Source organism: Pseudoliparis swirei, chromosome 15 (assembly GCF_029220125.1).
Source record: "Pseudoliparis swirei isolate HS2019 ecotype Mariana Trench chromosome 15, NWPU_hadal_v1, whole genome shotgun sequence".
NCBI lineage: Eukaryota > Metazoa > Chordata > Actinopteri > Perciformes > Liparidae > Pseudoliparis > Pseudoliparis swirei.
The window spans coordinates 9,305,023-9,328,624 of NC_079402.1; the positions used below are offsets into that span (position 1 = coordinate 9,305,023).

General features: G+C 42.5%; 1 protein-coding gene across 2 annotated transcripts in view; it reads right to left on the reverse strand.

Moving 5' to 3' along the window:
• si:dkey-247m21.3 (5-hydroxytryptamine receptor 4) overlaps window positions 1-23,104 on the reverse strand; it is a 43,600-nt gene extending 20,496 nt beyond the window's left edge. Inside the window, exons 1-6 of one of the 2 annotated variants that reach the window (XM_056433240.1) lie at window positions 22,990-23,104; window positions 6,579-6,660; window positions 6,183-6,359; window positions 5,410-5,610; window positions 5,097-5,250; window positions 2,556-3,220 (exon numbers count right to left, since the gene is read on the reverse strand). In XM_056433240.1, the coding sequence (XP_056289215.1) occupies window positions 2,556-3,220; window positions 5,097-5,250; window positions 5,410-5,610; window positions 6,183-6,359; window positions 6,579-6,601 (1,220 nt within the window). In that variant the 5' untranslated portion in view covers window positions 6,602-6,660; window positions 22,990-23,104. Of the gene's footprint in view, window positions 1-2,544; window positions 3,221-5,096; window positions 5,251-5,409; window positions 5,611-6,182; window positions 6,360-6,578; window positions 6,661-22,989 lie in introns of both variants that reach the window. The other variant, XM_056433241.1, reaches the window with a different exon arrangement.
• Window positions 23,105-23,602: the final 498 nt, after the last annotated feature.

Below are 23,602 nucleotides of genomic sequence, written 5' to 3' on the forward strand. Positions count from 1 at the left end.
TGAGTGTCTCTCTAGCTTCAGTAGCTCCACCTCCACATCTCCCTCCCGGTTTTTGCAGATCCATCAGCTCCATCAGCTCCATCAACTCATCATTCTATCAGCCTCATCAGCACCACGACCGCCGCCAGGTGTGGACTCCACGGGGGCATTGCTCCTGGCAGACACCCCTTGATTACAAATCTCCCTGTAGAGTTATCATCACAAATCATCTGTTAATAATAAACCATTATATTTTCTTAATCTGACTTCTCTCTACTAATTGAAGTGTTTTAAAAGATGCTGCTAGCAATCTTTGAAGATGAATGGTGCATCTTTACAAGAAGACATCTATCTGCCTTTTTGGTTCTGTGTCCTACAAACTGCAAGATTGTTGTCAAGTGTGAACAAAAGCACATTCACACAGGAATAGTAATAAATAAAAAAGCAGGGAGACACTTTTGGTGATAAACTGCACGATGGAGAAAACACCCACACAGACTCGTACACCGTCCACGCGTAAGCGCCTCACGGCCCACGGACAAAATGACTCGTCAGGATTCCTTTCAGTAATTTCAGTTTCCAGTATCCGGTTGGCTGTAATCTGATCGTCTGAGTCTGTTTTCTGTCCGAAAAAGTTTATATGAGAGTACATCAGATTGGAGTTAAAACTGTCTTTTCAGTTTCCGACACACACCGGCAGAAAGCCCCCAAAACACACACAGAAACCACAGAAACACACATTCCCACAAAACCACTATGACCGGAGCCAAGGTGTAAACTCAGCAAGCTTCCTCTCTACACACTGCACACACACACACACATGCACGCACAGACACACTCACGCATGCACTTGCGAGCATGAAGCATTGTATGTGTGTTTTTGATTTTTAGAATCTCTCACTCACTGCATTGTACATAATTTGTACACATACATTTGTCAGCTGTGTGTGTGTAACTGTGTGTTTGTGTGTGTAAGTGCGTACGCCTCTGAATCTCTCCAGCAGTAAAGTACTTGTGTTAAAGTTAAACAGTGGAGACACAAACAGGTCACCTCCTCCATCATCTCCACTTAAAGGGGGGAGCACAAACACAGACCATTCACGTCATCAGAAAACCCGCTGTAAAATCAAAAGAATGTTGCACTCTCATTGTTCGTATTCATTGTCATCAATTAAAGATCTTGTGAAATAAGAAAAATGTAGGAAAATTAAATCAATCCGCCCTGAATTTCAACAACTCGGATGACTAAGCTCTAGAAAGCTCCGCAGCTGTGTGACAAACGACTTGAGATGGCTCGTATTATTTAAAGCAACATGGGGTTTACTTTCAGCACTTTAATTTAGGTGTCAGTTTTATCCAGTGAGGGCTTTATAAAAGCGTTAAATACAAAGGCGACACAGTTTAAAGCCAGTGCTTTGTCCAATTTGGTACAATTTGTTCCTGTGACACGTTAAATATGTTAAAAACAACGTTAAAAAAACAAGTGTTCTGTTCAGAGCTCTGCTCACCGATGCTGCAACCCATTGTACATTGGAAGTCGATAATTCTAGGTCAGTCCTCCCGACTTCTGATCTAAATGCATCCCAGTGCATCTGCTCAGTAAACATTGACGCCTTCAGCAAAGTGGTGCTTGTGAAGCTGAGATACTTGCCATACAAACATCACTTTGCTGCAGGCGACCATGTTTTCCTCGGCAGATGCATGGGGACGCATTTAGATCGGAAGTCGCTGACTCAGAATTAACGGCTTCCATCTACAGCGGCACAGATGAATCTTGCCAGAGTTTTGACCAATCAGTTGCACTTCTCCATGCTGGAGTGCATGGATTTTAGTCTGATTATAAAACTGCTACTGCTGCTGGTTTATAACTCCACAAGCTACATGCTGATGGGTCAAGACAGAAAGAAAAGCACACGACACAGCTCATGAGCTGACCTCTTTTCTACAATACGAGGACACACCATGCTCCAAAATCCTTTTTTTCCTGGTAAGATGTTGACCATGAACATTTATTATGAGAGAAGTCACAGCCTGTTCACATCTATTATTTACACATTAGGCTATGACACATGGCCTCAATGAGAAATGATGGCTTCATCTAAATCAGATGATGGCTTGCATTCAAGCAGACATTGAATGTAGCATAATCTATGCCAGCAATTAGTCATTTAAACGGAGTGTCATCTTGTACTGATGAATGTGAGGTCCACGTTACACCCATAAGACGTCTGCAGTTCAGCAGAATTGGGCCGACTGGCGTAACTTCTGCAGATGAACAAAAGCAGGTTGTGGGGACAACAAGACTGACAAAGGAACAAAAACAGTCCAATCCGTCATTCTCTTTTCGATTTGATGGTGAAGTACATCCAAGAACATATGAATACAATAAAAAAGACCAACAGCCCACTGGCACTCAGTCCACAGTTGAAGCACACTTTGCCTCTCTTTGCAAGAGACGACAAAAGAACCCTCTTCCCGCCTGAGGGCCTTTATTTCTTCTCTGATGGATTTTAACACGGACAACACACACACACACATACGATGCACACTTTCAAATGCCTTTACCGTGCGTTTACCTCAGTGCCATCGATGTCCCGTTGACCGATGCGGCCGAGCACGCTCTCTGGGTGTGTCCATAGGAGCAGCTCCCGTGCCGTGCATACCGCTCATCGCCACAGCAGAGAATCACCAGAAACGCCCTCCGAAATGCCCGGTTCAGAAAGGCGTACAGGAAAGGGTTCAACCCCGAATTAATGTAGCCGAGCCACAGCCAGGCTGTCCACAGCTGCCAGGGCACTGAGTAATGGATGAAGGGGTCCACCACGTTGGTGATGAAGAACGGCGCCCAGCACAGACAGAAACAACCCATGATAACCGCCAGCGTCTTCGCCGCCTTGGTCTCGATGCGCATGCGGCTGTTCGCTAGGGGAGCCTGCTCTGAGGGCGGGGAGCCCGTCGTTGTCCCAAGGCGGGAGTGCTCCGATGGATCCGAGGAAGTGGAGGACCTCACGGTTGGGACTGGGCTCGTCCCGGTGACGGGAGCAGAGCCGGCACGCTGCAGTGTTTCGATCTGCCGGACGTGGGTCATGGCGGTGACGTAGATCCGCTGGTAGGCCAGGACCATGAGGGCCAACGGGACGTAGAAGGCCACTGTTGAGCAGATCAGGGCATACGGCCGGTTGACCAGAAACACACAGCTGGTGTCGTTGGAGCCTCCTGCCAACGCGTTCCTCTCTTCAATCTGGAAAGGAGAACAAAATTATAGAAAATAATCAAATTTTAGTTTTCTGAACATCGAGGAGGCATAACCTCGGAACATTTCAATGATATTGTTGGAGCTATTTATTTCGACATTTGTATTTAGTGTTATTGTAAAGTAATATTGGTTATTCATTGCTTATTACCTTCGCATTGAAAATGCGGAAGGTTATGTTTTGATCGCCGTGTATTTATTTATTTATTTGTATGCGTGTTATTCGCAGAACTCAAAAAGTATTGAACCGAATCGCATGAAATTTGCTGGGATGATTGGTTATTATCCGGGGACCAGTTGATTAGATTTTGGGATCGATCAGGTCAAAGGTCAAGGTCAAAGGTCATGAACAGGTCAAATCGTCTTGAATCGCATGCAATTTGGTGGGATGATTGGTTATTATCTGGGGACCATTTGATTAGATTTTGGGATCAATCGGGTCAAAGGTCAAGGTCATGGAAAGGTCAAAATCTATTTCTTACCATAGCACGATACATTTTTGTCCAATTGGCAACTAATGCCAACATGTTCATAACTCAATGCCCAATCTTGTGATATGCGAAGGTATGCGCTCTACCGAGTGCCCATTCTAGTTTAAGTTATATTTTGATATGTAAGAAGTGCTTTTTTCTTATGATAGTTTTAGTTTAGTTTAGTTCATTGTGATTGTTGTTTGAATATATTTTGTTTTAGGATTGGTTCACTGATTGGGTAACACTGGGCACCTGTGGTTATATGTAGGTGTGGGTAGCTTCAGGACCAGCATGCACCAGGGTGGCCTATGGTTTTTTACCAGTACACGGAAGGCAGTGTCAGCATTTTGTTTATTCATTTTGTTTGTTTAGGAAATAAATTATAAAAATAATGACATACGGAAATGGACATTACTTTCTTCATGGCTGCGTCAACTCAAAAACCCCACGGTGCGTCAGTGGCAATTTGATTTATAGTTTTATTTGATTTATTTGGACAAATGGCCACTACAGGTATCATTCACACAATACACTTATTGAGTCATTCGGGTTTCAAAGGTAGATGAAGACAGAGATGAGACTCCTCAGTTTCATATCGCGTGTGATCCTGTCTTCGGTGGAAACAGACACAGTTCCCACCAAGCGGCCATACGCTCCCGTACCGTTTAACTTGTGTCACAACTATTAAATCAGTTCTGACGGCTTTCTGACACCTCGAGTGAGAAGAAGATACAATTTCAAACAGTTCCTTTTTGGGGCAGAAAAAAGAGTGCAATGGAAGAAAAACTAAGCGACTAAAGACAAAAAGTGAAAAAACAAACAAAAAAACCACTAAAACCTGGCTAATAACTAGTCATTGGCAATTTTGCTTGACATATGACTTCAAGGCATCCATCCAGCTTTTAAAAATCCCAAAGATTGTTGTTTGGATGCTGGCAGACTGAAAGACAGAGAAAAGAGTATTTCATTAACTCTGGCTGAATGAATTCATCTACCCTGCTCTGCCTCTGGGAGTCCTGCAGCTCATTTCAAGGCAGCTCAGAAATAACCTCACGCCAAAACATATCCAAAGCAGCAGGAAATGCTTGTTGAAGAGCTGTCTGTGCTCGCAGCAAGAGAGCCTCCACAGGGACTGGGATTGTTTTGTGATCACTGCATTAGCGTGTGATATTTCAAGGGATTGGAAACATTATTAGAAACAGAGAATATTAGGCTGGAAAGGTATTCTGCATTTGCCCTCCTCTCTTTAGGCATTTGAGGGATATGAACTCTTAAGTGTGCTACTTTGTTCAAATACACTGTGTGTTTTGTTGATGCCCGGCTGTTTCTAATAAGTTGCTTTTGAGCTTGCCCCCTTTTTTAAATTCCGATCTCAGCTGCTGAGGACTCACAATGTCCTCGATGCCGATGGCGTTCCAGCTTTGCATGATGGGTAGAAAGGAGATGAATATGGGGATGAGCCAGCAGCCACTGAGCATCACTGCCACTCTGACTGGGGTCATCTTGTTTCTGTAGACCAGCGGCTGGCAGCAGATAGCGTAATACCTGGAGTAAGATACACACACACACACATGCTGTCCACCAGAAAGACTATGAATGAGGTTCAAATCTCACACACACACACACACACACACACACACACACACACACACACACACACACACACACACACACACACACACACACACACACACACACACAAACCTGTCCAGTGCGATGCAGCAGAGGTGCAGTATGGACGCTGTGGTCAACAGGACGTCGAGGGACGTTCGGACCAGACAGAAGATCTCTCCGTACCTCCACTCTCCGGTGGTCAGCTCGATGGCAGCGAAGGGCATCACCAACAAGGCGACCAGCAAGTCAGCGAACGCCAGCGACACAATGAAGTAGTTAGTCTTCTTTTTTCTGAGAGGACAAGCAGGGAAACAAGTCTGTCTAAGTTCATAGTGTACTTACTGTATGTTGCACTGGGCCATACAGACATACACTTTGTTTGCCAGCTGACAGTGATCAAAACAGGAAATATAACATTTCCTGTTTTGCTTCTTTTATATAATGAAGTCTGTCTAATGTCTGTTTTAGGATTAAGGATGTGTCTTTAACTATACGCGTTTTATGGAAATGTCACAGTAACCTGAGATTTTCCAGGAAAGGACCTCTGTAATGTGAGTGCTCTGACATTTGATGGGTTTGTTCCAAAGCATTGCGTAACACTGTTTCCTCAGAATGCAATACACCATACATGTGTGTTACAGTACAAATAGAAAGAAACCAAAGCCCTGGTGTTGTCTCCTGGTCTGTGTTGCTTTGATCCGGCGGTGAACATGTAGCCGCCTGTGTTGAGGTAACAGGCAGAACCTGGAGGTGTGTGTGAGGTGTCCGCTGGCTGCAGAAAGACCCTTCTCACTGGGGCTATAAAACCAACATGGACCATTGTTACTGCTTCCAGTATTTTTTTAAAGTGACAACCGGCTCACCTCAGATGTCTGTCCTTGCAGAGTGCCACCATGACCAGCAGGTTGCCAAACACTGTCATGACGATAATAATGGAGAGAAAGATGGTCAGAACAATTGTCTCCAGCGATCTCAGGAATTCCTCCTGCTGCTGCTGCTGCTGCTGTTCTTGTCCTCCTTTTTCTATGTCATCCAACAAACTGCAAAAATTAAAAAAATTAAAATCTCAGATTATTGAGGGTAGATTATATTGATAGTATTGATAGTACTGTAGATAGATAGAGATACATCAAGGTAGAGAGAGAGGGGGGTGGGGGGGCAAAATGTCAGTGATGTAATACAAAGCAATAATAATAAAGACTTGTTTTTGTAGTTTGTAAACTGGTTCATTCTAAGTTTATTTTGAATTCATGACTTACTGTCGAGGTGATGTTGTGGCCATCACTGGTCGTCTGCATTGAGATCAGCAGAGGATAGTCCTCATCATCCCATGCTCTGGCCCTGTTGACACACACGCACACACACACACACACACACACACACACACACACTTGCAGTGAGTCTGCAATCTAGTAGCCAGCTGTACAGACGGGACCAAAAAGATGATATTTGTATTGTAAATAAAAAACTGGAACCCAGCTTGAGAGAGTGTAATATTTAGAGGGCAGATTCAATTCAATTCAATTCAGTTTATTTGTATAGCCCAATTTCACAAATTACAAATTTGTCTTGGAGTGCTTTACAATCTGTACACATAGACATCCCTGCCCCAAAACCTCACATCGGACCAGGAAAAACTCCCAAATAACCCTTCAGGGGGAAAAAAAGGGAAGAAACCTGCAGGAGAGCAACAGAGGAGGATCCCTCTCCAGGATGGACAGATGCAACAGATGTAATGTGTACAGAAGGACAGATTTAGAGTTAAAATACATTCAATGAATATGACAGAGTGTATGAATAGTTCATAGTAGGCATATTCCACGATGGAGACCTCCACGATCCATCAGGCAGATGGCGGTGGGGAGGAGGAGTGGGCGGAGTCTCAACAGTGGGCGGAGTCTCAACAGGACAGTGGCGCAGTCAGGAGCAGGAATTCCACGACCCAGACCTCGATGATCCATCAGGCAGATAGGATCTATGCCGTCTCATAGGGTCCCATGACCCCATGAGACGTGAAGTCAAAAGGACTCCGGGGAGAAAGCAGAGTTAGTAACGTGTGATTGAGAGATGAAAATTCATCCTTAAGGAGAGAAGCTGCAACAAGCATCAGCTGTCTCTGCCAGATTCCATCAGCATGTTAGTTTGTCTTTGTAATGCAACAATAATAACATGCTTTAGTGAGTGCCACAGGGGGGATTCCCCTTTCTTACTTCCCTTTCAAGGGAGGTCAAAGGTCAGGTATTAGCTCCAGAACAGCACCTCTGGGACGAGTTGGGTATCAGTAGATCCTGGTTCTCCCTTTGAGGGACAGTCTGCCTGACAACATATTGACTTTAAGAACAGCAAGAGGTATTGAGAGGACATTTACTCCACCGACAAATGAGAGACATTAAAGCATTGACGTTAAAGTGATTATCGACCAGGACCCTGTATGCCTCTTTTTTTCGGCAAAATCAATAACTTCTGATCCGAATCAGAAGACAGCTTCATATGTTTTTGCCTTGGCTGATTGCAGCTCTCTTAAGTAAGTGGGCACTCCTGAAATCACCCCCAAAAAGGGGTGATGTACCAAATTTTCCTAAAAAATGATTTTCAACTAAATCCAAAAAGAAAAGGCGAAGGACCACCGACCTTCTTGAAATGTATCCACAAGAAAGCTTCACATTCTGTTCCAAGTTTCATGGCAATCCATCTAATAGTTATTGCAATAGTTTTGTCTTCACTAACGTTGTTGCCCCTCTGATACACTGAAGTAAAGACGCAGGTACATGTAACGTCTCTCTATGTTTACGGTATAGTTGACTGAGAGGATATTGTCAAAAATCAGCCAACGTGACAGAAATGACATGTAAAGGTTGAAAATGTCTCCGGCTCACGGTCTGAGTCATTGTACCGTGAGTATCTGTTCTTGAGGAACAGCAGAGAAACTTTCATCACTGCAGTTATAGATGCCTTATCAGTTTTAAGCACCTATTTAAACATTTGCTTTCGCTGCCTTTTTATGACTGCTGTCCAGTCTTATCGCATTCTACGGTCAATATCATCTGACAGACCGTGACAGCCGGCGTTCCGGTCAACGACTCCCACTTCCTGCAGGCTGATCACCGATTCCAGTTCGCCACATCTGCGTATCATTTATTCCAGTAATTTTTTGAATTGTCCGATCTTGTGTCGTTGCAATGTTGACTGTGAGGCTCTGATGTGAGTTCAACTAAAACCAATCACTTTATTTTATATTGACAATTTTCTATCCACCAAAATTGACAGGGGTTGGCTGTAGCTCAGTGGGGAGAGTGGTTGCCCCGTAACCCCATTAGTGCATGTCGAAGTGTCCTTGATCAAGACACAACCCTCAGATGCTCCCCGGGTGCTTCACTGCAGCCCACTGCTCCTTAATAACTAAGGATGGGTCAAATGCAGAGAAGAATTTCCCCACGGGGATCAATAAAAGTGTACATTACTTACAGTGTGGGTCAGCCAGACTGGTCTTGATTTGCTTGCTGGTCCCCAGACACACAAAAAAGGCTGCGAACCCCTGGCCTAATCAAGGACTTTACATAATACATAACATTCATGGGACTGTGAAATTGAGCTGAAATCGAAACCAAAACAAAGGGGTTTTCTATCAACAGCTCCACAGTCTCGAGGAGAGCAGAGAGCGATAACAGGAGAAGATAACGCCAAAGCCTGAAGAGCAGCCATACCATGTGGACTGCCATGGGCCAGGTTTCTGAACACATGTGGAACAATGGACAGACAAGTACCCACACCAGGGGTGCATGGACCCAAGGCTGTAAGATTGTGAAGCGATTTGAAAATAAATGTAATTGTGTGGAGAAAAAACACATATTCGTCTTCAGGGGGAAGCAAAATAGAAAGAAATGGAGAAAAAAAACTTTGGAACAGGCCGGATGGTACTTGAGCTCATCCAACAGGACAGCAGGAGTACGTCAGACATGACAGGCTTGGAGTGACTTTCATACACAACCTTAATAACAGCCCCTTAAAACATACGCTCGGACTAAAGGGTTCAGTACTCTGTAAACGTTTTTGTCCAACCACACGTCATCCGAACTCATCTAAAGGCAGTTGCAAGTGTTCAGACCAGTTACAGGAGCCGGCATCTCAGAGAGCCTTGGTAGCCCAGTGGTGGCGGCGCAAAGCAACGGGGCCGAGGCAAATGTGTGGTTGGGCTATACAAAATAGATGTAATTGAAATGTACCATCTCGCCCTTCCATTTCGACACTGTCGTCTGCCAAATAAAGGCGAAAATGTAAGAATAAAATAAACAGAGTTTGAGAAAGTAGATCAAAACCTGTTTACGTTTGCACCTTCACACACCAGGCCAAATAATGACATGGTATACGATCTAACAAGCACTCATTTGAAGCAGACGGAGGCCTTTAGGGGCCTCTGAACACTCACCCACTCACACACATGGCCCTTGTACCCGCATGCATGATTAGGACCAAAGAAAAACACTGATTATATGCACAGCAAATATAATTACATATCAAGTTGCTGCAGGAATAACTTGGCGCAACAATGGTGCACAGATTGGATGTTGTTCAGCTTTGCATTCTCATTACGACACCCAATTTTTACCAGAACACCGAAAGATGACTGATTACTGTTTGCATTTCAAATGGTCCGGAGAGGAAACTGTAATGAGCATTATCCTCTCACACGCAGAAATCATCACTGGACAACACAACTAACACCACCCACCCACCCTCGTACTCGTTGCTCACTCAGTTACTCACACTTAAGAATCTAGGGAATGAGAAAAATATTTACTCAATCTGAGTTCCAACAATAGGGGGAGGAAAAAAAGGAGAGTGAGCCAGACGGGTGAAGAGCCGCGTCACTGCTGCGGTTCTCTTGTGTGATGTGCGTCCAGGGAGGCGCGTTTTCACAGCTCATCGTGTCCATTTCACATCGGGCTGACACCGTTGCACAGAACAGAGTGACCTCTGGAGAGCAGGGAGAGACTGCGTGGCTCTGTGACTATTGACGTCCTCTTTAGTCCACTCTTATGGTCATTATTGCTAAAAGTTTCTTCGTTTTTTTTCTTGACAAAAATCATTATTTATTTTGACCCAAACTCTACACACATATCCAAAAACTAAATTGTGCATCATCTCGGTGAAGCTGATTTATATGGAAAAAGAAATAAGACTAACTGTCCTGAGACACAAGCAGCTCTGTCAGACGACTTCGGCATGGAGGCGCTCGAGAGCTAAATTCCAATGTCAACGACAATAATAAGATGGTATTGTTTGACAGGTTTAATGTTTACTATGTGGTTATCATCTTGGTTTTTAATGTTAGCATCCTCATTTTTGCCAGTGAGGTCTAAACAAAGCACACATCTGAGGCTGTTTGGGAGGTCAGTTTTATAAGTATTTGGTCATAGACAAAAGTATTCTACATTTTGTTTTCATTCTGACTTGATGGAACTAAACGGGTCAAAAGGAACACCAAACGTATTACAATTCATCCCTTCGGATGGGAACAATTTCATGGCAAGTCATAAAAGGTTGAAGCACATCCTGGAGAGGGATCCTCCTCTGTTGCTCTCCTCCACGTTTCTTCCCTTTTTTTCCCCCTGAAGGGTTATTTGGGAGTTTTTCCTGGTCCGATGTGAGGTTTTGGGGCAGGGATGTCTATGTGTACAGATTGTAAAGCACTCCGAGACAAATTTGTAATTTGTGAAATTGGGCTATACAAATAAACTGAATTGAAACTGAATTGAATTACAGATCCTAAAACTATAAATCTGAACCTCATGCTGGCACAAAAGTAAAAGCCAGTAAATCTATAGTGCCAATCCATTACAGTAAATTAGTGTTATTTATTATTTAGTTGTATTACACTGTATGAAAGAAACCTTTGACCTGCTGTGGACCAAAGTGGTGGAACAACCGATTGACAGACCGGCATTGGCATCCATAAAGTTACACAGGCAACAAATCAGCAATATGAACAATATAAAGTGAAGAGGAACAAGTACAAATACCAAAGGGGATCAGAAAGATCTATATATCTGTAGATAGATAGGAAGAAAGACAGATTAATAGATGAATAGATAGATAGAAAGACAGACAGACAGATAGATAGACAGATAGATAGATAGATAGATAGATATACATACAGATAGATATACAGATAGATAAAAAGATAGACAGATAGATAGATAGATGGACAGACAGATAGATATATAGATAGATAGATAGAAACAAACAGGCAGACAGACGACGTAGGAGGACTGACTGACTCATCTGATGTGAGCTGAAATTAGAAGATGCTCACTTGCCATCTGGGAAACTTCCTGAACTGCCGACCTAATGTCTGAAACTCTGATTCTACTGAACTGAAGAAACGGTTTATGTTTGTTTCCAAGACATTCCTGAAAATATCAATTTTTAGGCTATTTTCACCTTTACATCTAGACTTCAAATTGAGTGTTCTTCATCTGTGGGACAACACGACGGCTGTGATTCTGTTTCTAATCAATTTCTGACACATCTATCCATCACCTTGTGGAGATTTATTCTGCACCAATGAGGCATGTGTTGAACCTCATCTCGTGTGCCTGATTGGCTTTCAGCAGACTGACCACTTGCACGCACACACACACATACACACAAACACAAACACACAACAATTCCACACTGAATAACAATGAGCAGGTGTGCAGACATCTCAACAAGAACAGCGTGCAATATGCTGACCGCTTGACAACGTGCCCACAAGTGTTTGCTGAGATCATTTGGGACGCAAAGAACGACGAACAATTGCAAATCACATTAGTTTGATGAAACAGTCGCGTGTTTTTTTCAGTGAATCCAGCTAATTAAATTATCTTTAACTCTTTCGTCCTTTGATTTCTTTCAGGTGGGAAGTAGTTCTCGCATAATCTCACACCTCAGATTGTGAGAGGGCTGAACCATGTGTATGTGTGTGTGAATGTGTGTGTGTGTGTGTGAATATGTGTGTGTGTGTGTGTATGCTCATATGCACATATTTTGTTTGTATGCGGAGGAGGAGTCTCTGGTCCTGTTGCCAAGGAGACTGAGAGGTATCATGCTCAACAGACTCTCCTACTGTAATTTTAATTGTTTGAGTAAGGAAGGCTGACGCTTAAGCAAACTATTGCCGGACAGATGTTCTCAGCTCAGGCTGTGCTGGAGTGTCTAGATTATAAACAGTGTTGATGAAGATCAATTGTTAGATTTAAAAGATACGATATGAAACATCACCCCAAATCTCAGGAAAATACCATAATCCAGAAGTGAGTAGATCCAATTTGCCTGTGTAGCCAAAGCTGGATGTAGTTTATTCGACACTAGCAGGGTGACATGGTCCTTCATTATGATCCCAATCCCAAATTCACCAGTCTGGTGCCGATAAATACTCAGTGAAGCAACAGATGGCATTAATCTGCCACTGAAAATAGCCTCCAACAAATGCACTATTAACTTTTCTACCTTGTCTAACAAATGAAAGTATTCAAAAGTATTCACATATGACAACCGTTCACACCTACGGGCAATTTAGAGTCTCCAATTACCTGAGCTGCATGCTTTTGGGAAGAAGCCTGAGAACCCGGAAGGAACCCACAGATTCCCTCCGCTGTCATGAGGAGAATACACAGAACCCGGGCCCCTCTTGCTGTGAGGTGATGGTGCTAGCCACGACACCACTGTGCACCCCCAAATAAAACATTTTCAATATTATTTGTGTTTGAATAATTATTTTTTTAGAAGTACATTTCCCTTTTGAATCGCACCTTACGTAACACCACTCACCATTCAAACTTATGTTATTCAAATATTAATTATTAGTCCTTGGAGCTGCAATGTATTTTGGGAAGTTGAGTTTGTCCACTAGGCTCTATGCCAAGAGATTCTTGCTAGTTTAGAATACATCCAGCCATTTCTCCCGTACCCAAATGCAACATATTATGCATTTGGAACGGACTTCATACTTAATTTTGCGCCGTGAAAAGTAGTGTGAATATGTGAGTCTGCGATTGGGAACACAGCCTCTGTCTCTTCTGAAATTAATCTCGCACTTAATGATGGCATTCGCTATTTTTCTTTTAGGTCCGTCAATATTTTTGATGTGCATCTTTAGACCTTTGCCAGTGAATGGTGCGGTATGATTAAGACTCACGGATGGAGGTGTTGTTTACCCATATGTTGAGACCTGCAAACAACACTGAACGCCAATCTTCTTTTTCATAATGCACTTGGAGCCTCACACAGAAGCCCAGTGTGTTTGTGTTTCTGGATTATGTTTGTCATCCACACGCCCTGCGCCGCTCCAAATGTCCACTACTTCTCCACTACTGTGTGAAGCCACAGGTGTCACCAAATCGACCAGGGCTGTGATGTAGGTATTACATATCAGCGAAAACACAAACTTGAAACTTGATAAACATTTTACAACTGATGTCAAATGGCATTAGAAATCCGGAGAGATGCATCGCTCGCTTAACGAGGCTCCTCCCCTCGACTGATCGCGTATTTGTATGACTGCGTAACTGCAAAACAGAAAGCAGAACCCCCGTCAGAAATGATCAGCCAAAAGCAAAACACACACACACACACACACACAGGACCGCTGTTACTTTAATACCATGTGAACTGAAAGCAGCAGCAGGAAAGAAAATAACTGGAGAAATGACGTGTAAAAATTGCTCAATTGAATTGTTTGGGACACAATTCAAAACCATCAAATAAGTGCCAACCACCAGCCGCCAGCACACCAACACATGATTCAACAACACTTTCTCTGGTTGGGAGTGAAAGGCCTCCTCAGTCAGGAGTCCATCTCACACTAAACTCTCGACTGCAACCAAAAGATATTTGATTCTTAAATCTGTGGTGGAAAGAGTGTATTGAATATCACGAAAACTCTTTGGAAAAATAACAGTTTTCTCTTGTAATTTCTCAGATCCTTGTTTGTTTTTTGTCTCCATCATTTCTGCTCAGCACTTGTTGATGTTGCTGAGTTTTCTGCACCAGGAGTCCATCGTCATACCTATTCATGTTAGGCTATATGGTTTTGGATTCTCTGTCAATAATGTTTCTATAGATGGTGCTTATGCTAACAGTGCTCATGCTAGCAAGGTTCATGTCCAGCATTTTTTTTTTTACATAAAAGTAATTTAGTAAACATTACTTGGCTAATAACTCAACATACTATTATTGCTCTGGCTATGGCTATAATAATAATAACTATTATTATTAGTAGTAGTAGTAGTAGTAGTAGTAGTAGTGGTAGTAGTAGTAGTAGTAGTAGTAGTAGTAGTAGTAGTAGTAGTAGTAGTAGTAGTATTGTCCCATATGATACATATAAAAACATGACTACAACACACTACTCAGTTCATCAGCACATTTTAACATCAATTTATTTTTCCTCCACCTTGAACTCACAACCTTCTCGGTCATAAGCCTGAAATAATTGCTGTAATGACAGATCCTGTTGAACAAAGTCTGCTGAGAATGAACTCATTTTCTCAAACCAGGGTCACATGTAGCAGGGAAAGAAGACTTGATATGAAATATGAAAGGACTTTTGCTCCACTGGCTGGCTTTGAGTCTATTTTGAGCCCACATGAGCGTTGTGGACGTAGCATGTGATGTTATGAGTTCCAGTCTAAAGACCATATTTGGCGGCTAGAATAAAGATTACTGAATTTTTTTAACATCCAGTGAGGCTGAAGAAACTATTTGGCTTCTTCAAAATAAATATATATATATATATAGATAGATAGATAGATGGATAAATAGATGGATAGATTCATAGATGGATAGATAGATAGATGAAGAGATAGATAGATAGATAGATAGATAGATGGATGGATAGACAAATAGATACATAGATAGATGGATAGATAGATAAATGTATAGATAGATAGATGGATGGATGGATAGATAGAAAAATAGATAAATAGATGGATAGATAAACAGATGGATCTAAAATGGCAAGTCTAAACGGCACGCTAACAGGAAAAGCTGAGGAACTTTGGATCTTGAAATATTTGCAGTCCAGTTTTATTCCACGTCAAACACCAGACCACCTGAACGAAAGAACCTGAAACTGGTGGCCGAATCAGAGGGTCCGTCAGCACGCATGTCCCCGCTGGACTAGTACTACGATCTGGACCAGGAGCTGATCCTGGTACTGGAGAGACCGATGCCGGCCTTAGACCTCAAACACTTTAGAGTCAAAGGAGGCTGCTTGGATGAAATGGAAGCCAAGGTGAGCTGCTGTCCTCAGCTCAGGGTCACAGCCCTAAAAACATGCGAAAGCATCCTCCACTGATCCCTCATCTCTCTCTTTTTGTCCATCAGACGATACAGACACAGCTGGTCGATGCAGCCATTGACCTCCAGTAGAGAAATTTTCCACCAGCGCATTAAGGTAGAAAATCTCCTTATTGAGAGCTGGTGGCGAGTTCACCTCATCAACTTTGGTCTAAGATGCTTCGCCAAAGAAGGAGACGCTTATCGCTTCTTCTGTGGCAAGATGTTACTTGCCCATCAGTTACTTTTACATTGAAACAAAGCTCCTCCTCCTCACTGTCTTTTTATCATGTCTGAATATTTTAGTTACTCACGTCCCTTCAGATTGGTTCAGTCGGCTCCACCACAGTATTTAAGATGGGGGTGGTCCTGTCTGACATGATCCACAGGGTGTCATTTAGAACATACATGTTCTATCAAAGTTAGCAGAGAATCAGCTAAAGTCTCTCCGAAAGGAAGAAAAACAAACAGGTCGGCAGACAGAAATCTGTTAATTTGGGTTCCCGCTCTGATGGATCACCAGAGCCGTCGCCCGCTCCTTTCTTTCTTTCTCTCATTTTACTCTGGAGCAGCTCAGGAATCACCCGGGAATGCGATAACACAACACCACACACACACATGCACACGCATGGACACATACACACACACGTCTAAATTTAAATTTAAACATAACTACTTAAACATACATGTAAATGTTGTCCATGTCCTTGAGCAAGTCGTGCCTTTAGTTCTCCAAAGACTAAAACGGCGTTTTGCTATGCAAGTCAATCTACCAATGTTTGATTAATAATACAATAATTAGTATTAAGCGACAATGTTATTATCCAATGTCATCGAAATACTAATGTTGCTCCATCTTTGACAAGAAGGAGGACGTGAGGAACTTTTTATGGACAGCTTCAAGGACTTAAGGATTATTTAGTATCTACAGCACAGGTATATAGATAGATAAATTGTTTAATTAATTTAGATCCTGTAGCACGCCCAGTGTTTTTTCTCATCTCTAAGGAGACGAGAAAAAACAGGAGCTGCTGCTGATTTGGGAGAATAGAACCCAATTAGTAAAATAAACTTTGAAAAAAAAAAAAAAAAAAAAAAATTTGAAACCCAATAAATACACCTTTTCTTTCGAATACATACAATACAGTCTGTTTCTGTATTCTGTATAATTAAACCTACAGTATGTTGGAAAGGTGTTCATGGAAAGCTTCAAGCTTCATTTTAGCTAGCTGTAGCTTTTTATTATTGATATTATTTGATGTGTCGTTACATCTTTGTGTGTGTGTGCGTGTGTGTGTGTGTGTGTGTGTGTGTGTGTGTGTGTGTGTGTGTGTGTGTGTGTGTGTGTGTGTGTGTGTGTGAACATGGATTCTATATTTTCTTCATGGAAAAGTCGTTGTTGCCCGATTAAAAAAACTAAAATGAATCTAAATAAACAACAAAAAGCAACGAGTAAACATTTTATAGCCAGATGTTGTTCAACAGAACCTTAAACGCGGCCTGGAATCAACAATGCCACCTGCAATTACGGAAGATTAAAAAACACTTCTTTTTTTCTGATTTTAAAGAGGCGCTAATTTCCACGTGGTCACTGGGACGCACCAAATCACACACTAGCCTCGAGCACGCATGGGTGGAGCAAGATGCAGCTCTGAGTGTATGGAGCGTGTCCTCTGAATAAAGCCGTGTGGGTAATGGGTTGTGAGCGGGTTGTGAGCGGGTAATTGAGCGCGCTGGGCTCGTCACAAAAAGGGTGCAAGCTCACTGGATGGAGGTGGTAAACGGGGAATGACTGTGGAATGAAAGTGAGTAAAACGCAAGCATGTGCATGGAAGCACACGGACAAAGTTTCATGTGCTCAAAGAGGAAGACCGGCAGGCCGTGGAAATAGAGCCTCTATCCGGGGGCCATCGCCCACCGTGTGCCTCCCCCATGGATTGAGTTGGGACTGATCGCTTTTCCACTTTCTCATTGCACCGCTGTCCGAATCAATATCTCTTTCTGGATAAGCGTTGCTGGCAAATGATGCTTTAAATTTGTTCACGGAAGCAATTCGTCGACACGTCAAACAATCTAAAAAATAACAGCAACAGTTTGCAGCTTTTCACGACCATGACCAGGTCCAATTATTCAAGAAGAAACTCCTAGGAACACATGCAATTCTTGAAACACAGAAGTTTCACTCACGATAACATTTCACTTGTTGATCTATACGTTATGTCAAGTGAAGCGATCGACGATCAAATCACATCCTTATCTCTTCTCACTGAATAAACAACCTCAATTAAGTCATGTGCAAGCCAAACAATCTCTGTTGTTCCACAGGAAAAGAAACCCGACCCCGGCTCTTACCTGCTTTCTTCATGAAGTAACTTGTAGCAGAATTAGAAGGTCAACAATGTTTCAGGAATTTCTAACAAACGCCAGACATGTAATTCTAGCTTAAAGAGATTGACAGTGACACAACCTAAACTCTATCTGATCTAATGATGTAAATCTTTGATTAATAATCCGGAACTGTCGTCATTTACAAAACATTACATTCAGCGAACACTTTTATCCAAAGCGACTTACAATCATGTTACATTCATACACCCTGTGTCTACAGGGAGCAACTCAGGGTTAAGTGTCTTGCTCAAGGACACAAAGACTAGGACAGGGATTGAACCGCCAACACCCTGATTGGAAGACGGCCCTGCTAACTACTGAGCCACAGTCGCCATTTAAATTCTCCTTCCATGTGATGCTGATGTTTTCTGATCCTCATGCAACCAGGGTGGAACTACATGCATTAAATGGGAGTCGGTGTGTGTCACAGCAGAATGCGGCCCTTGAGAACTACCAAGGGGGCAGGAGGTGGTGAAGGGGCCATTGGTTTCCCCACGTTATGCTCTTGGCCCAATGGTGCCGTCACGAGGCTCCACAGTGCAATAAAATTAAAAAAAGTTTGGCGCAACCGTGGGAAAAAAGTAGATGGAAGCCGGGTTGTGTTTGTTCATTGTGTGAGACAATGTCAATGGAGCATCCAACGACTGGAGGAGGACAGCTGGGCAAGTTGCACAGTTTCAGCTTCAGAAGGTCTGCAGAAGGTCCGGCGCATATAAGCCGTTGCTAACCTTAAGAATTAGAAAGCTCTACCCATTGGCTGTCTGTTATCTCACTAAGCTGGTAGGCCTACGATGCATGCATTCTACAACATAATTACATCAACTAATACTGTCAGCGTGAAAGTCAGTAAATTAAAAGTAGCTATTTGTCATGTCCGAGTCAAAAGAGGAAACCCATTAAACAATATGGTCTCAACACAACTTCAGGAAGAGAAAGTCTGGCACAAATGTTTTAAAGAACTGGGTGAGAAAAAGTTTACGGCAGTTGAAATAACCAAAGCGCTTAGGTCAATGCTGATAGCATCGTGTTGCCTTTACGACTGCGCAAAGGACAACGTATCTCTGATAACCGAGAGGCAGAAAGTGTAAATGGATATGTTTCTTCAGATGAGGTGAGATTGACAGGAAGGAATAAGGCCGGGCTAGCCCAGGAAAGCAGGCTAATGAGTTGGCGTGGATGCCGTCGGCTTACATTTAGCCTGAAGGCTCTGGCTCTTCCCTAAATGTCGACAGGGAGTGGCTAATAAGGACAGGACAGCACAGGCACAAGACACTAACTGTTTTAGACATGAGCTGATCCACAAAATCACTTTTTTTCTGTGACTAATCAACTGTTTTACCTTCATTTGCCTTGGCTGCTTACTCCTAAAATAAACCAAATCTGATTTACATTTTATCCTGATTCAACTTATTATGCAACGAATGGCCTAATAATGGTGACTCACCATGACAGCTAGTTTCACAATGTGCCTTTTATTTCTTTATGTTGCCTCTTTCCCAGTTGTTGCAGGGGTGACACACATTCAATTCAATTTAGTTTATTTTGTATAGCCCATTATTACAAATTTAAAATTTGCCTCAGAGGGCTTTACAATCTGTACACATACGACATCCCTGTCCCAGGACCTCACATCGGATCCGGAAACATTCCCAATAAATAGAAAAAAACCTTTCATGGGGAAAAAAGGGAAGAAACCTGGATGCCTCTACCCGGATGGACAGAAGCAATAGATGTCATGTGACCAGAAGGAATCATTCCGGAGTTGCAACACATTCAATGAGTATGACAGAGTGTATGAATAGTTGATATTAGGCATGGACCACGATCCATTGGGACTATCTATCCCTGGCAAAACAATGTATGGGAAGATGAGCAATGAGGATCTATTGGTTCTTATGTCAAAGCGAAATAGGACCAACGGTGTGTGTTTTAAGAATTGCTTTACGTTTGTGGACGAGCAATAATAAAGATGTTGGCAAACAGATGCTGGTTGGATTTACTGAGAATAGGAGACATGTCAAGGGGGAAAGCACCGAGCGCCAATGGAGGGGATTTGAACAATGGCCCAGAGAATTGCTTTTTGGAAGACGCCACTGCATCCGCCTTGTTTGAAAACACTACATGGTATGTGATAGCTTAGTCACATGCCAGTCTAAATATATATATATATGATCTCTTCGTAATATCCGTGGTATGCATAAGCAAAATGCTGCAGGCAAACATTCAGGACAGAAGGAGTGGGGCGGTGGGTCATCACGTTGAGCTGCCATTTCTTTTTGATTACATTTGATCCCACCACTGGGGCCAATGCACATTTTATCCAAACTTGCCTCCTTCAGTAGCAAAACGTGTTGGATGAAATCTCGGGAAATTATCTCTGGAGACTGACAAACCCTACCTTTGTTTTCAGTAAATGAGCGGCAGGCTTAGTGTTGGTTACCCGTGGGGAAGATTAGGAGTTTAAAAAAGCTCAAGAACACATCCCAAGATGTTCGATGCCCTTGCCACCTGACTTCTACACCTTCACTTGCAAGAATATGACAATATAAGACTGTAAATGTAATTATATTCATGACTTCTATTCAAGCTCTTTTCTCTTTTTTGTATGCCTCTCTTCATCTCTTTATCCCTCTCTCGCTTGTGCACAAACAAACCCGCTCAAACATGCTCAAATCGTGCAAACAGTGCAATCTGAAGTCTACCAGGGCCGTTATCTTACTGTTGTCCAGAGCTATTACAATGTTTAAACTTTACAGTCAATTAAATGATTAATCAATTGAAAATCTGCCAAATATACAGCAGCGGCAGCATGCTGAAGTGCATTTGCATCGATGGGTGGCGTGAGTAATTGTGTGTGTACGCAGTAATGAGTGAGTGTGTGCGGCTCATGTTCCGATTAGACAAACTACGCTGTAATAAAGTTACAAGGATGGAGAAATTGAGGCACGTCAGCATTGAAATGTCAGCACTCCGTTCACCGTGTTGGGGATAATTGAACAACAGCAGACCTTTTCAAGTGTCCAGACACTTGTTGAGATGTGGACGTGAAACAAACTCTTAATAACCTTTCCATGCCGGTCCCAGCAGTGACGAGGCAGATGCACCTGGACTTTTTTTTTTATTCAGAGATGCAGCGCATTTAAATCATCCAGTTTGGATTACTGTCACATTTGGTTGTCAGGGCTCCCACATGCTAGTAGGCAACTAAGTCTACACTGCAGCATCTTGAATAAAACTATATTACACCGCTTTTTGCTTCCCTTGAGACCAAATGGTACTTTTGATGACCCACAGCGCAAAACTGTAAATGGGCACGGCCCTTCCTACCTGCCCGATCTCTTTAAACCTCCTTAAAAAAAACAGGTCCTTATCCTATTGTTTTGTCATCACTTTCAATTAAGTTTGTTGTTCACACTTTGAAGCTTTCTGCAGAGACAACGCAGCTTATTGTTTATTCATTATTTTCTCAACCCCAGCGCATCATATATACGCAGTCCTTGTTTGTCCTGCCGACGAGAACAATGTAAACTTTTAAAAGCCACTGCATCTCTGTCTCTCTCTCTCTCTCTTTCTCACTCTCTGTCTCTCTCTCTCTCTCTCTCTCTCTCTGTGTCTCCAGCCTCATCCACATGTTGGATCTGGATCTCCGTCCCCGAGGAGATTCATCCTCATCTCTTGTCTTTTTCACTCTCTCTCTCTGCCGGTGCTTGTTTTCTATCAGTGGTAATGATGTGCTTCAGTTCTCTTCCTGTGCTCATGTAGAGAGGAGACTGTGGCTCAGGTTATTTTTCACCTGGAAGCTGCTTAACATCCTCCTGGTTCCAATTGTTTAATATATGTTCACTGTCATTTAATCATGTTGGTTCATCCGTGCACACGACATACCGTTTTTCCTTATCGCAAACAGAGTTCTAGGGACAGAGGGTGTAATGTGCTGCACAGATTGTAAAGCCCCTTGAGGCAAATTTGGTATTTGGGATATTGGAATCGAATAAATTGACTTAAAATGTAATAAAATGGACTTGTATTGTGTTAACCCTGATCTCTCCTCCTATTCTACTTATTGTATGTTTACCCATCCGTCCTCTTAGATGGACACACCTCTCGTAAAATAAGTGATAAGACCATAAAGGTCAGCTACAGTTTAAGCACTTATTCTCAGTCCAGGTTGCTCAGAATGAGTCCTAAATATTAAACAAAAATGTTATCTGTCTTTATGCAAAATTATCTGCCTGTAGCACAATAACTTCTGCTATACATGAATCAACTTTTTTCCTATGAAGCTAACCTTCATGTATCTCGTCCTACTTGTATCAAATTTCTAGAAAATACTGCTCACTATGTTTCTGTCTGTATATAAAAGTCTTGGCTCCGACATTTAGATTTCGTTGTGGGGTTTGAGGAAATTAACAAATAAGTGGTGAAATCAGGGAGAAAATGTAACAGTTTATTATGAAACTGATTGCAGTATCGTCTTCTTAGTAAGAAAACCCGAATACTTTAAATAACCATCAGCTCAAAAGCCCCGTTGTGTCGCTGTGATGGGTTCAAGTGGAACCTGAATGATCATTCATTAAACCACTGAATAGAATGCAGTGAATGATAATAAAAATTATAAACAGCCATATTGAAGCGTATTGCCTTTGATGACTGCATAAACAAGGAGGAAGATGGAAACATGGTTTCATCCCCTCTCAATCATGCACATAAAAAAATAAATAGAGGGGACGATCAGAACAAAATTGCATAACTCTTGGTTGGCAACAATTCACAGTGAAATATCTCTTTCAAGTTACCAATCAGAACACACATTCTTAATTAATTACTTTAATAATCATTATCTGGAAAGAAGCGGCGTGTATACTAATTCAAATATCTCTCATAAACATTGTTTCTATATTTCTATCTTCCTTCTCACTGTCAAAACTTTTTTTAAATTAATAATAATCGATGTAAACTGCTCACCTGTGCCGGGCTCCTCGCCTCCCTTCCTCGGATCAAGGCGCCCCAGTAAGAGCTCGTGGCTCCCATATTACCACTGAAAAGAGGAATAGAAGAAGAAGAAAAAATGCCGCGCAACCTCGATCTGCACAAGCAGCGCAAATGAGTGACACTGGGCGGCAGTCCGCCTCGTGCGGTGGAGAGAGAGAGAGAGAGAGAGAGAGAGAGAGAGAGAGAGAGAGAGAGAGAGAGAGAGAGAGAGAGAGAGAGAGAGAGAGAGAGAGAGAGAGAGAGAGAGAGAGGTGAGTGATGCTGCCATCATGTGGCAGATTCACAAAGAAAAGTAGGACCAGGTCTTTTTAAGTGGCCCTCAGAGTGCGGACTCAGAAGTGTTAATTTCATGGTTTGGCCCCTATTCACAATTGGTTTCAAAGCTTGATGCTTTTCCTGTTGTTTTCTTTATGCTCCGCTTTACCTCTTAGCTGACGAGAGTGGGTGAAGAAAGCATTTAATGTCCCGCCACGAAGCAGCTTGAGCACATGGCAGCGGGCCTCCTAACAGGGTTAAAATGCTTTGATATTCATCGACATGTTCATATATAACGTCGGTGATATCAAAGCAACAAAGTGTGTGAGTA